Raw genomic sequence first — 13,842 nt, 5'->3', positions numbered from 1 at the left:
CTTAATTATTGAGTCCTCAAGGTCACACTGGCTACCCACACAGCAGGAGTATTATTTGCATTCTGCATACCCGCTACAAGACGTTTGAACCGAAAAATGAAAGTCTTTCAAGTTCCCACATCACTCAACGAGTACAAATATCTCACAACACCAATCAGGCAGTTCAGATTCTTGTCCACTAATTAGTGGATGATTTAGTCCCATCGCGAGAACAATGGACAATACAGCTGTGCCACTTTAGGGTGATAATGGAGCTGGCTGGTCTCATAAAAGAAAGCTCTACCGGTCAGTGGACTCGGTAACCGTAACCAACCTCAGACCTTTGTTTTGCGTACGCAACAGTCCTGACCATACTATCATCATGGACATATTGGCCTCAATATCTGATTTTATTGACACTGTATCCCTGGACGGCGATACCTCAAGTTTCACTGTGGCTAACAACGACCCCATACTCGTAGACGCCGAATATTATCAGGGAAGTTTTTCGCAGGGTGGTTTCTGTACAATTATTTAGTGGTAAGCAGCCGTTACCTTTCACCTGAACTGGTCTGACTATGCGTAGTTATAATTTTTCGTCTCAGCTTGAAGCTCGAGACCTTTTTTCTTCGTTTGCGCAAGGCGCGACGGGTAGGGTGAGTTTCCGTACGCAACTCCACAAGCAAACCGGATTGATTGTTTTCACAGATCCATCTCTTGACCACACCCTGGTCGCCATTATACCCCATTTGACCTTCGTCATGTTCGTTGTTTATTTACGCCCTTCTCCTGTCTCACTTGAAGCGGGAGACCCTTTATTCGTTTGCACATGACGCGATGGGCCAGGTGGGCAGTCATTCGTGACTACACAAACAAGTAGGATTGATTGATTTCCAGACCTGTCTCTTGACCATACTTCCAGTGGTCGCCAATATACCCCATTCTCCATCGCCATCGTTCGTTCTTTGATTGAGCTTTTCTCTCATGTCAGCTTGCAGCGTGGGACCCTTATTTCGTCTCCACACGACGCGATGGTGATTTGCCATTTGTAATTTCATAAGCAAGTAGGACCGATGGTTTTCCCAGACCCTCTTCTGGCCCTACTCTGGTCGTCGATACATTTATTTGACCTTTATTTTTGTTCATTGGTTTACTCAACCACCACCTTTGTTCGTTAATCATTCGAATTCTGATCATTCTGTGCTTTAGTCTAGACCCTGAACACCGCTTTATTATTTTGTGGTTGATTGATACTCACTGTGTCCCGCTTGATCGCAGAATACGGTGGTTTGATTGATCCTACTACTTTGTCCCACGTGGGTGCGAATTACGAGTGCTGAATTTTAAACTAGCTAGTGCCAGCTGGAGCTCCCACCCTCGGGGGCTCATTCTTCCAGTAGTGTAGTTGAGTTCAGAGGCTCTTTAGTTTAATTACGTAGTATTCATCAGGAAAACCTTCCCGAGGCAAATTCACATAATTTACATAGATTTGCTAAGTTTACATAAAGTTGTGACATTTGCATAATTACAGGTGTTTATGAATAAAGTTGCTAAGGATGATCATGTTAGATAACTGAATCAATCTATGCTTAGGAATGGTCTCATGTTTAGGGCATACAGAGACCCCCAGCTCCACGCTCGGCACAGAATACAAGTACAGACAGTTACAGTCAAGGACTTCGAAATAGAGGCCCAAGAGACTTGGGGAGAGACAGATGGTGAGTCAGGCTCGACCATGGGATGGTGGGTGGGAAGCTTAAAAACGCAGTTGAGCAGATAGTGCTTTGCAAAAGCAAGAATGACAATGGGAAATCTTAGCTCATCAGTAGGTATATATGTTTTGATAGAGGGGCCTCATGTGTAAGCCGTGGAGGCTGAGTCATGAATAAGATTTGACCGGTGTTGCAAATTGATTCAACTTGGTCAAATGAGTTAAACCACGATGAATCAATCTACACTTAAGAATGGTCTCATGTTTAGGGCATACAGAGACCCCCAACTCCACGCTCAGGGGTCCCGGTCACATTTATATTGGAGTCAAGGTCATGGAATACAAGTACAGACAGTTACAGTCAAGGACTTCAAAATAGAGGCTCGAGAGAGACAGACAGAGATGCAGAGGCTTGAGAGACTCAGGGAGAGATGAATGGTGAGTCAGGCTCGACCATGATGCTAAAGGGCTATTTTTATTTTTTATTTTTATTTTTATTTGGCTTTTGTAGAGAGTCAATTGGAGCGAAGATTGGAGCGAAGATAAAGACCATGACTGGTGAACAATGACCGATGCCGAACAGAGGAGAGTCGATGATGAGAGCTGAAACGAGGTGGCTTCAAGGCACATGAGCTGTGCCATGCATGAGAGTGTGCAACAAGAATGGATGGTGCTGTATATATTTGTCAAATTCGTCGGATGACCAGCATCCTGCCGCACGAATGAGGTCTCCAGACATTCCAGCACTCGCGAGAGCAGTTGCACCTCCTGCCCTCAATGAATGACCGCTAAATTCCTGGAGTCTGGCCAAGCAAGCTCGCCCAGACGTTGTAAACTCTTGAAGCCAGTAATCAGCATAGCAATGAACAGGGAGTTGTCATAATCGGGATGCAAACCAACAGCTTCAATGATACAAGTGATGTCATGTTCTCCAATGGGCATCTTCTGACATATGGGTTTAGATAGTTGCCGCTTGTGTCCTTGTAGAGTACGAGTGACAAGAGGTGAACACTGAGTGGCACACACATCTGGCAACATGAATTTGAGTTTGTTTGTGATACCTGAAAGATATGTATCGACTGAGTGAGGTTCTATATGGTGTGAGAGCCACACCACATAATAAGACAAAGTGTCTGGTGTAGGATCGGTGAGGCGATGGTGTAACTGGCAGAAATTGATAAAGGAATTGAGATGTGAGTTGTATGTGGATGATGTGGAGGATTCAATGGCCAGTCCAAGAGCAATTGAGTGTTGGAGGAACAAACACTCATCTGTCCAGGCTTCCCTCACAGATTGCCTGGACCTTCATCAGTAAACTCCTATGTACTGTACAGTGTCCAAGGGTGACAGCTTGGTCCCTTTTGGACAGAGACTCAAAGAAGCACATGGCTCTGTTGCACTCTGCACAGACGCTCACAGATGCCCACAGATGGTCCAGCAACTCGCTCGTGCACAGGACTCATGCTAAAATATGTCACTACTACTAGTATACTAGATATTATTGATCACACACTGATACAAGAATAAGATGCAAATTAGATCATATTGATAACACGTTAGTAAAAGATCAACATAATAAAACACGGTAACAGATGTATGCAGATATACACGAATAGGAGGTATGATGGATAAAGCAGCATCAGAGCGGGAATACATGGAATGTTCAATCAAGAATAATCTGGAGGTGGTTGTGTCCCGACTCTATGGCGCCATTGATCTTCGAAATTTCGGCCCTGTATGAATGAAATTAATATCATAATGTTTGAACAAAATCAATTCCTTACCACCCCACTTGGGCCCATTCCCGGAGCTGCACTAACAGGATAGGGCCGTGATAACGATCCTTCAGAATATCCTTCAGCAACTGGAGCATTTTGCGGTAAATAGGGCCATATTCCTTCGCGGTAAATTTTGGGTAGTATTTCCCGTTACCGTTTTTTTCTGAGACCGTCGAGGATACAATTGAACTGTGATAAAAAACGAAATGAAAGTCAATATGTCATAATGTTAGTTACTAGTAGAGGAAAAGTACTGCGGTGCCAACCAGAGCCAAGCATGATAAGGGTAGCTGGTTTCGGAAAATGTCTGGTTGCCTCTGTGCAATTCAATACGGTCCAGTATAAAAGAAAGCGGTAACACCTTCCCGAAGCACTGGATGTGCAAAGTTTCTTGTTTTTCCCTAGCATTCTTCCTTAGTATAGTCCAGGTTGGGGATCGTCCACTCACCATATTGTCAACTCCATGACGTAAGAAGAGTGAATTCGCAAGTAATGCAGCAGCGGCTTTTTCAATCCACTCTGCACACAGTTGAGTGGGAACCAAAGGCAGGGGAATGAGTGAGTATTGTACAGGTGCAATGCTCATAACAGACTTCTTCAAGTCAGATCGCCAAGTGGCGAGGTCGTCGTATAACTAGTATAGATCCCAATGAATCAGCGAGGCCTTGATGTGATGAATAAAAACGTACCAGCCGAGCCATGTTAGGCTTTTGCTGTGGCCAAATTCCTGTATCGCAGTATCAAAATGTATCAGTTCAAAAAATGAATGAGTGCTTACCAGCCTTGAATTGTTTACCTTCCTGATCCCATGCGACCAAAACTGCAACCAGAACTTCGGTGACAGACGCTGGTAGATCTTTGATGAGGGTCGGAAACGGATTCTGCAATGCATGTTCCGTGCGACATTCTCCTTTAGCATCCTCAAGAAAACTTGTCCAGTGCGGCCCGTACCAGGTGAGTTGAGTGGGCTTTGGTCCATCATTGGGTTCCTTCGATCTTTTGATTCTAGAATTCTGAGTAGGCTTGTCGGACTCCGTTACTTGATGCAGGAGCTCCAGGGTGTTGGGGTCAGGTAGTCGGGGCTGCCCATTTTTATTGTGGTGGCGCTTCAAGGCATCCTGGGGCTTTGAGGTGACGGCCGATAAAAAAACCATGAGCTTCATTTGTTTCAATAGAAATACCGTCTCCTCACCTCAGCATCTTGTAGCTGTTGCCTTCCTTGCATGCTATCCAGAAGGCCCTTGAAAGAAATTAAAGACACTGAGCACAGTACAAATAAATCTAGTCATCACATACCTGGGAAGCATTGTACCACTGGACATCTGAGGGATCTCGAGACTCCATTCCAGGTTGCCTTGCAGAGTTAGCCACCCCACCAAGGCTCGCTTGGGTTGCCATGTCATCCTCATCGCGGGAGAATGTAAAGTCAAAATCAGGCGTAAGACAACAACTTGGAGGGAGGCGGGTATGCAAAGGGGGCTCTTCCCTGGAAAATCCTGTGATTTCGTATCAGTCAAGTAGTTTCAACAATGAGAGTAAAGGCGATCAATTCTCCTTCATGCAGGAGAGTTGGTACCATATGGCATCAATGCCACAGTAGAATGAGAGTCATAAGTGCAAGAATGTTACCTGGATGGTCACTGTGACGTCTACCAACCTCCCCCCAACCAATCTCCTGCTCTCTCATCTCTCCCTCTGGGCCCGCATTCTGCTCATCTCCATTGTCTGGGTTGTCTCCATCGTTTTCATTATGCAGCACTGGGTCCAGGGTCCATTCTAAAAAGCCAGTAGTTGGTGGTGCTACCAAATGGGCTGCAGTATGACCAGTACCAGTATTCTTGGCAAACTTTTTGGGAATGTTCCTGCCGACAGCATCATACGGATGGTTTAGACTTGGCTTGGGAGGAATGATAAGCGAGTTGTCAGCGAATCCAAACCTAGCTCCTTGTTGACGCAATGAGAAACCCGGCAGCTGTAAAGGCTCCACAATACTGCATGGCTTGGAGGTGTCTGGAACACTGGTGTAAGGTGGTGGAGCTGCCTGAATGCGAACTATCAGCACAAGTAATAAGGTCCCTATGCGACAAACCTTTGAACGAATTTTTTGGCCTTTGCAACTGCGAGTCAGTTCTGGAGCCTGAGGGTTGATGGGGATGTTGGGACCAAGTGATGTTGAGCCCTTGCGTTGGTTGGTTCAAGATGGAGCCTCGAGCAAAGCACCTATCTTTTCCAACTGTGCAGCCCTACCTCCTGTTCCTGCTTTGGACCGCACAGGATGCCAAGGAGCGTCAGTACCTGCCATGTTTGCATGGACCAGACCAAGAGATACAAGGGGCATACTGGATGCTTCGACACTGGTCTCTTGTGCCTGTGACTTCTTCGCTATGTTCTTGGTACTAGCATCTGAACCTTTACACTTCATTGGCCTTCTCTTTTTAGGGCTAGCAAAGGCGCGAGGAGGCATGACTGCAACAAAGAAGCAGAAAGAAAAAACGGGTAAAGAAACAATCCAAGACTCACCAGTATTTATATGATGCCTGCCCTCTTGAGATTTATCAGAAAATTTTCTAAGCAAGTGACTTGAGGCATATCGAGAGTAATATTCAGACATGTGTCTTATTTGACAAGATGACGGTGTAAGGAAAGGATAATATCATGTCCTAAGTGATGTGAGGCAGGTAGTATCAGGCGCGTGTTGACCTTAAAGTGTTAAGCACATGTTCAGGTACAAAGACATATTAATGATTACCACTACTACTAGTAAGACAAAACCTTGAGTGCAAATGATGCTACTAGTACCAAGAAAACATGGAGAGTACAACTACCACGCTAACACAAGATCGAGAAAAAAGTAACTTATGAAGGTCAAGGTTCCTTCAACCATCTGAGTCCACCATGAGTATCAGCCGCTTTCGTCTTCTGCTTCTGCTCTCTTCTGCTTTAAGTTAGCCGAATGCATGGAGATAGGTGACTCTGTTCCGATAGATGACTCCCGCTCGGCAACATGCTTCGAGTGTTTGACAAGATCATCAAGACCAACAGCAAATTTCTTGAGGTTCTCCTTGGTGGATGAGAACAAAGAGATGTCTTCAAAAGAGTGGCAAGATGATGCTCTAGCATATCAAGAACACTGTCAAAAGTCACCTGTATCTCCATGTTGTCTTTTAGCAATGTATGCCACTCTTTCGCCAGGGGGATCAGGTCGGCAAAATATGGGTGAAATTGATTGACAATACAGGCTTCCTCAGATGAAACCGCCAGAAAATATACTTTTTTTTAACTTGCAGGCATTTAGGTCGAGGGTCATCCAGCTATCTGGTAATATCTCGTGTGGCGGGTCCTTTGCAGGCTCTTGACGCTCCTCACCATGAGGGCCGCTGTATTTGATGCAAATGTAAATGAACACGTAAAAGAGGGACTCAAGGTCGTCCGCATAGCTTTGTGAGACGCGAGATATCGGCAGCGTGGGTGTGTTGGAGGATGATTTTCTAGATTGTTGCTTTGTAGCTTGCACCTGCAGATCTGCAACCTGGGCGAGAAGCCTGTGTGACATAAAAGGAATTGTGCCCTGATAAACAAGTCAACAGAGCTCTATGCAGTTAAGGGATGTATTTACTGTGCCACCTATAGAGTATTCACCATTTTCGGAAATGAACACTGCGAACTCCCAGTCAATCAACATCCCTTTGCTGTCATCCAGTTCATCTACAATCATCGCATTGTAGAGACTACAATTGCGATGCAAAACATTGCGCTCTAATACTGCCGTACGTTGGACTATGATCCAAGACATTTAACCTAAGACTTGTGCTCAACAAATTAAAGACTCACCAATAACAATGTCCCTAAGTGCTTTCACAAACTCCCTGAGTGTTTGGAACTCAGTAAGGGGGCGGGTGCATGGCTCCATGATGAGGCAAACATGGGTACGATAGGTACCGAGGATGCTCGTGGCATCCGCAACATCTGGATGACAATATTCTTTCATTCTATCGACCTTTCCATCTGACCTTTCAACTATCCAGTAATCCACGAGTTTTGGAACACCAGGAACACCGTGCATTACCTCTAACATCTTGATCTCGTTCATGACCTTGTCCTGGTCGCCCTGAACCCAGTGATCTTTGATTATAAACTCTCGCTTGTCCAAACTGACAAGATAACAAACGGTCCCATGACCAACAAGGCCCTTTGTTGTAAAAAGAATCTTCTGGATGGTGTATATCTTATTGTTGATGCAGATCTTGCCACAGGGTTCCGCAGGCGATTGAGGGGTATGGGGATACTGGGAAGGATGAGGTGTAGCGCTAAAACTAGAATCATCTCCCCCCACAGGAGCTCGAGACACGAGGTTCAACAAGGAAGCGCTAGTGGCTTCAAGGGGTGGAAGTGGAAGTGGAAGATGGGGGGATGGGGAGAAAGGGGAGGAAGGGGAGGAAGGGGAGGAAGGGGAGGAAGGGGAGGGAGAGATGGAATATTCTTCTCTCGAGTTGTGAGAAGAGTCGCGAAGAGGCATTGGTTTGTGCTTGAGGGCGCCACTAGAGGGTCCTTCCTGGAGATCCTCAGGGAACACATCAAGAGATGGTGTGATCGACATGTCACAAGTAGTATTGGCTCGAGCAGGAAGGTTTTTGAATGGATGGCAGCCAGGCATATGTGCACCCGGGGGTGGAGGAAGCGGAACATTTTTCCAGAAAGTAATTGTGGCATCATACCCGATACATTCTGGACTACCAAAGATGACAGTAGCAATGATTTGGGCAAATATGTTAGGCTGGTGGTTGATGTTACAGTAGGGAGACACGATGCCACCGGAATGGTCATACAATAAGACTCTGAGGTCATTATAGCCACTGGTGAAGGATAAAATGAGTGTGAAGCATCTCCAGGGCTGATTGCTCAGCAATAGATATGCTTGAGTGTCTGCAGCTCTCACAAGCCGCTGTGCAGGCTTGTAGCTGCTGACTGTCAACTCAGCACAGACCCTGATGTTGCCCCACTTCGGCTTTATATCGTCAGACAAGACGAGATCCGGTTTGCACCTGATTTCGGTGCCTTCCACGGGAGTCGTTGAATGAGCTGCACTCCATATTCGAGTTGCAGATGGTGTGAGCAGTTTCAGCTGTGATTCAGCCATGGAGGTAGCAAAAGCATTGATGAATGTAGCAAATATTTCTTCGTGGGTGCTTTTCTCAACACCTGGCAAAGGGATGCAGTCTTCTGCTACACCACCACCGTTAGGATACGATAGCGGAAGCCCCCAGTTCCAAAGCCCTGCATTGGTATCATACAATGGCACCATATTATCTGGGCTGTTTAGGCGAAATGTGTTGTTAATGTGTTTGTTGCGATATATGATTTTACTGAGTTTGATTGTGAGTTTGGCTACTAATGGAATAGGGACTGTGAAAGGTTTAAAAATGAGGGGGAGTAGGTAGCCTAGCGAGTCCTCCTCAGGTTGAGGTTCGGTTGTAACTGATCGATCAAGTTCAACGGAGGTCAATTTGTTCATAGTAGGGACGTCATTGAGTTCGGGGAGCAATATCAGTGATGCTAGTTTGATTCCGTCACCAACCATTCTATAAAAGTATGCCATATTGACAGGTAGGCACTCAGTGCTTCAGCAAGAGGAAAAGTGAGACAGCAGAGGGCTTATCACCGCCACATAGCAACTAAAGATATCCTAGACTGATACAAAAGTAGAAAGAAAAGTGCATAAAAGGCATAGAACAGAACATTGGGCCTATTGTGCTACATCGAAAGAGGGAAAATGTGTTTTTGTCCCAGTACCTATTGAGCCAGAATTTTGATGAGTGTTTGGTGCTGTTATATGGGGTGAGATGATTGTCTGCACTTGCACCAAAGTGAGGGACAATATTAACGGGCGCCCTGAACTGAGTGACTGGAATGATATCACCAATCCGAGTCCCGTTCGACCGTTTTGCCCTCTTGAGCAAATGTAACCTCATAGCTGGTTCACGATCCACCAATGTCAAATCATTGCACATAAGTGAGGAAGCGATCCTTCCACAACCATTCTGCACCTCTCTTTCCAATTGGACACATAATAAGCCTGATTTGGGCAATGCTATGACCTAGATATTCAATGAGATAAGGTTCAGCATGACAGCAAGACATAATGACTCACCGTGAAGACCATCAGCAGGCCATGAGTACCCCTCCTCATGATTGACAATGACTGTGTTGTACCGGCCAGAGGTCCAGAGGTGCACAGTTCAGGGTCTGTGCAGGCCGCACAATGCTGGCGTTGTGAATGTCCATGTCCTGGAGCCGAACTTTGAACCAAATTTGCATTTTATCAAAAGGAAGCGAAGCATCGGGCCCGGCTCTCCTAGCCCCACCAATTGTGTGAATGTGATCATTTCCGTAGGTATCTTCGCGACGAAGGAAGTCAGCAAGAGCTGGTTGTAAGTCGGGAAGGTTAAATTTGAGAGCAGTGTCATCGATGGAGAGGGCTCTGATTGATGGGTCATAGGCAAGATGAACGGCTATACACTGTACAACAATGAAAGTGCGTAATGGCTGAGGGATTGTCCCCACCTCCTTGTGCAGAAGGGTCTGTGCGATTGTGAAGTAGTCAGTAATTGGCCATGAATAACCGAGGTGATTGACTGTTGCCAGGATGTCACGATCATCATCGACGTCAATATTGATATCGTCGTCATCTTCATCTAGGTATGTGTGTTGGTTCGACAAGTCTAGTAGATTCACAGCGAGCTCAAAATGATGGCACTTGTCAGCACAGTCAAGGTGGCGACAAATCTGCGCATCGTAGTTGTTGTTGTTACTGGCTCGTGCGGGGTCCTTGATCTCAGTGACATGCGCATGCTCTGTTACGCACTCAAATAGATCTGTTAGGCGGAGCCCTAAGAGGGGCGTCGTCCGCTAACGTTCGTGACGTAACCGGAAGGATCCGGTATGGCAAGTGAGACTGGCGACGACGAGTCAGCAGCGATCACAGTACGCGCATGTCACGTGACTTCGTAGACGGATGTCGTGAGAAGTCACTCAAAGTAAGGACAGTCTTGTCCGAACGATGAGGTTGATCAAGGTAGACTTAGTCGCGGTGAGCGGCTAAGAAAAGATACTAGAGACTGAAGCTGAGGGGGCTTCAGAGGGAAGTATGTTCCAGGGAAGATTGAGTAGATTCAAGTTAGGGAATCTAGTACAGTGTGACCGACTACTTATACTAAGTGGAGAGGGTTAAGGGCAAGGCTACCGCACAGTAGGTAAGGGTAAAGGGGAAGCGAGAATGGTATAGGTGCGCTGGCATCAGAGCCGGATTAGTGGTGGATGGTCGAATGTGGAATGAGACCGAGAAACGTTGGAACGGACCAACGGTAAGAATACAACGTGCGGGAATCCGCAGTCAGGGGAAACAGAAAGAGGAAAGCCACATTGGTGGCATGAGTCAGACCGAGTCATAGGTGCGGGACCACATTGGTGGTCGAATCAAAGGAGGAACGTGCGTGCATGTGCATAGAGGCGGGCGATGCGAGGGATGGGAATGGTCCCGAGGATCCGATCAACAGAAAGGCGGTAAAGGAGGACGAGCCGGTAGATGGTGAGGGCGAGGATGAAGGGAAAATGATAGGGGGGCCACGTGACCGATGTTACTTGTAACATGCTCCATAGTGTCTGCAGTGCACTGCATGGCAACGCCAGTATTGCGAATACTGGGAGTGATACTCTGCATGAGTTCTAATTTTGGGATGTACCAATTATCGATGACTTTGCCACTCTTGCCTCGACGGAACCCAGCGTCTAAGATTGCCTGCGTGTTGGCATGAAATTCAACCAACACTGTCGAAATGCACTGAAGATCACAATCGTCAATCCATGTCAACTGTACAAGATAATGGAAATCCATCAATGCTCGTATGGCAGTGATCACGATGCTAGGTACTGCATCTGCAGCGGCCGCAATGATTGAGCATTGGATGTCACGTTGAGCATGCCCTGTAACTTGCTTCAGCTTTGAGATCCCGCTATGGAAATGGTAAAAGCCCATCACAGGCTGCAATACAGAGAAACAGAAATCAATTTCCGCTTCCCCAACTGCACATATGATCCATTTGGCGTCGTGGTCGTAAAACGCTCAGTGAGGATGGTGAAGAATTTCCAGAGTGAGGAAATGCGATGGTTCAGCCATGACCCAATCCAACCAGAAAGGTTTATTGACTCCATTCAAGCGAAACTTCTGTGCTTCACGAAAGAACACTTCAATATTGTTGGGGGCAACCCTTTCCCGGACAACAGCTAGTTGCACAAGGGTAGTTGACCAAGTTCGAGGTTTGTGGAGGAAATTATCTCCAAATTGCTTGTATGAGGCCATGGTGACTGGAGATGTTTTCCCACCAACAGTGGCAAGCATCATGGCCTCCAGGGTATCAATGACATAACTCGCAAGTGGGGTGAAACAATAACGACTATGCCCAACTGGATCTGATAGCATTACCCCCTCGTGAGCAGCCTGCTTACGAGGCGCCAGAACAATATCCAAGCATTGATGAATTAGATGATCCTCCAGCACACCTCGCAAGTGTTTCTTCTTATGAGTGAATTTGGGCATGGGGAGTAGGGCAGTGAGCAAGAAAGCACCCGACAATGCCTTGAGTCGAGTAGACATGCGTATGTTTGCGAGGCTGATGAGGAGCGGGTGGGCAACTCTGTCACCTGTCATCATAGATATATTGGTCTTGTCCAATGACAAAATAGTGCCTAGCAGGGTCGCACCACTTTGTAGATTCGACTGTTGGAAGCAATAAGTACTTAGAGCGGCTTGAACGACGAGACTACGCACCTGCATCTTCCAGGCATCATCGGCTGTCATCCACTCGGAGTACACACAATACAGCTGCTGTGCAGTGGTATACACCCTGCGAGGCATAAAGTCTAACTCTCTGTGAAATGTAGGATGCTTGAGTATGCTTGAGATACAGTCCAAGGGGTCACACCAGTATAATACGACAGGTGATTTTGTGGGATGAGCCGTAGGAATTACTTGAGACATCCAGCACGGACCGCTGGGCAACATTTCAGCCCTACCTCATAGCTTTTTAGCAGAAGAGAACAATAATGAAAGATCCTTAATCTAAACGGGCACTCTGTCAGACTTCACCAATGAAAATGATTGAGCACTGACCATCTCGAGTGACAAAAAACTATTAATCTTCCCCATGCTCAATCTCGAATGCAATAGCCATGACACAACTTCCCACTCCTTCTGACCACTGAACAGGTAGTAAAGATTCTTTGTGCGATATACACTATTTTCATCGGAGTGAAATAAATCAAGAAATGTATGACCCTTGCCATATGTCTGAGAGGCATTGGGAAACAAGTCGGTGGTCGGTAGCGTGCCTGCCTCATTGATGTGACCAGTAAAAATGCCTTCGTCTGAATTGGCAACTCTGAGGCCCTCAGGTTGATTGTGATAGTAGTCTTGATGTGACTCCGAGTCAGAGTCGTGCGGCATGTGTGGGTCGTCGACGTTCATAGAGTAGTCGGTCTGAAGCTGTATTATATCCTGTAGCCATGTGCTACATCCCGAGCGGGGTTGGTTCATATGACGGGCAACAGCAATATCATCTTTGAATCCTCCTTTGCCACATGAAGGACACTGAAACATACTATCGAGATTCGAGACATTAAGTTAGAAGCGCGTGAAATCAATGTATACTTAGCACATCTTCGAATTCTGAGAAGTTGGCATGAATTTCACTGAATGCTATACAGTCTAGTCAACAGTGGCAATGTTCGATCAACAAGAAACTGAGTAACCAAATGTCAAACCCACTCGTTAGTCTTAATCTTACAAACAATATCCCCTCTACCTCAACTAAAACATTCCCTCGCTACCGGCGTCATGGTTTGTATCACCATACTACCTCAAATTCAGGTGGTTGCGGTCTCCCAGATCTGTATGACATTGCTGACGGTATTGGCACAATAGTAAGTGCTCCCATTTCAAAATTATATTAATAACATCATACATTGTATTTATGTAGACGATCAATGATGCCGACAAACTCGAAGCCAACCTAGTCATGGAGCTTGTGAGGGCCAGACGAGACCTCTTCAGGGCTGAACAGTCGCTCACTGATTGCGTGGTCCGCGAGTGTGAACTGATGGCCAGTCTGTTGAAGTTCAAGTCCAACATTTCTGCACAGAAGCTCAACAAGGCAGACCTCGGATTGGGATGTATGCGGATTACCTTCAAAAAACACAGTCTTTCTCATCATGTGCCTGCACATGACACCAGCAAGTCCGCCAACAGTATCATAGTGTATTAAGGTGCTAGTATGCGATACAAGCTACAGGCTCTTCCATCCATTTGGGGCCCAACCATAA

The 13,842-nt window shown here is 46.3% G+C and overlaps 6 protein-coding genes across 6 annotated transcripts; 1 reads left to right on the top strand and 5 right to left on the bottom strand.

Moving 5' to 3' along the window:
- Positions 1 to 2,464: 2,464 nt before the first annotated feature.
- On the bottom strand, positions 2,465 to 2,977 carry F5147DRAFT_572425 (uncharacterized protein; the record flags this gene model as incomplete). Its single annotated transcript, XM_041431084.1, has 1 exon — positions 2,465 to 2,977. A coding segment is annotated over one exon (513 nt), but the record flags the coding sequence as incomplete, so codon positions are not given.
- A 376-nt stretch (positions 2,978 to 3,353) lies between these two features.
- F5147DRAFT_650814 (uncharacterized protein) lies at positions 3,354 to 5,932 on the bottom strand (the record flags this gene model as incomplete). The annotated part of the gene is made up of 11 exons (XM_041433469.1): positions 3,354 to 3,423; positions 3,475 to 3,657; positions 3,706 to 3,785; positions 3,917 to 4,102; positions 4,158 to 4,195; positions 4,247 to 4,625; positions 4,661 to 4,708; positions 4,765 to 4,964; positions 5,098 to 5,520; positions 5,558 to 5,647; positions 5,689 to 5,932. The coding sequence occupies 11 exons, from the start codon at positions 5,930 to 5,932 to the stop codon at positions 3,354 to 3,356; spliced, it is 1,941 nt and encodes a 646-aa protein (XP_041295460.1).
- A 438-nt stretch (positions 5,933 to 6,370) lies between these two features.
- Positions 6,371 to 9,064, bottom strand: F5147DRAFT_771206 (uncharacterized protein; the record flags this gene model as incomplete). Its single annotated transcript, XM_041441208.1, has 4 exons — positions 6,371 to 6,555; positions 6,739 to 7,036; positions 7,085 to 7,245; positions 7,300 to 9,064. The coding sequence occupies 4 exons, from the start codon at positions 9,062 to 9,064 to the stop codon at positions 6,371 to 6,373; spliced, it is 2,409 nt and encodes an 802-aa protein (XP_041295459.1).
- Positions 9,065 to 9,651: 587 nt separating this feature from the next.
- Positions 9,652 to 11,500, bottom strand: F5147DRAFT_771205 (uncharacterized protein; the record flags this gene model as incomplete). The annotated part of the gene is made up of 2 exons (XM_041441207.1): positions 9,652 to 10,319; positions 11,107 to 11,500. 2 exons carry the CDS (start codon positions 11,498 to 11,500, stop codon positions 9,652 to 9,654), a joined length of 1,062 nt encoding a protein of 353 aa, XP_041295458.1.
- Positions 11,501 to 11,587: 87 nt separating this feature from the next.
- Positions 11,588 to 13,120, bottom strand: F5147DRAFT_771204 (uncharacterized protein; the record flags this gene model as incomplete). Its single annotated transcript, XM_041441206.1, has 4 exons — positions 11,588 to 12,241; positions 12,293 to 12,515; positions 12,564 to 12,583; positions 12,635 to 13,120. The coding sequence occupies 4 exons, from the start codon at positions 13,118 to 13,120 to the stop codon at positions 11,588 to 11,590; spliced, it is 1,383 nt and encodes a 460-aa protein (XP_041295457.1).
- Positions 13,121 to 13,275: 155 nt separating this feature from the next.
- On the top strand, positions 13,276 to 13,784 carry F5147DRAFT_771203 (uncharacterized protein; the record flags this gene model as incomplete). Its single annotated transcript, XM_041441205.1, has 2 exons — positions 13,276 to 13,443; positions 13,500 to 13,784. The coding sequence occupies 2 exons, from the start codon at positions 13,276 to 13,278 to the stop codon at positions 13,782 to 13,784; spliced, it is 453 nt and encodes a 150-aa protein (XP_041295456.1).
- Positions 13,785 to 13,842: the final 58 nt, after the last annotated feature.

The sequence above is a fragment of the Suillus discolor genome, assembly GCF_016758755.1.
Source record: "Suillus discolor strain FC423 chromosome Unknown F5147scaffold_14, whole genome shotgun sequence".
NCBI lineage: Eukaryota > Fungi > Basidiomycota > Agaricomycetes > Boletales > Suillaceae > Suillus > Suillus discolor.
This window is presented reverse-complemented; position numbering and strand designations above follow the sequence as displayed.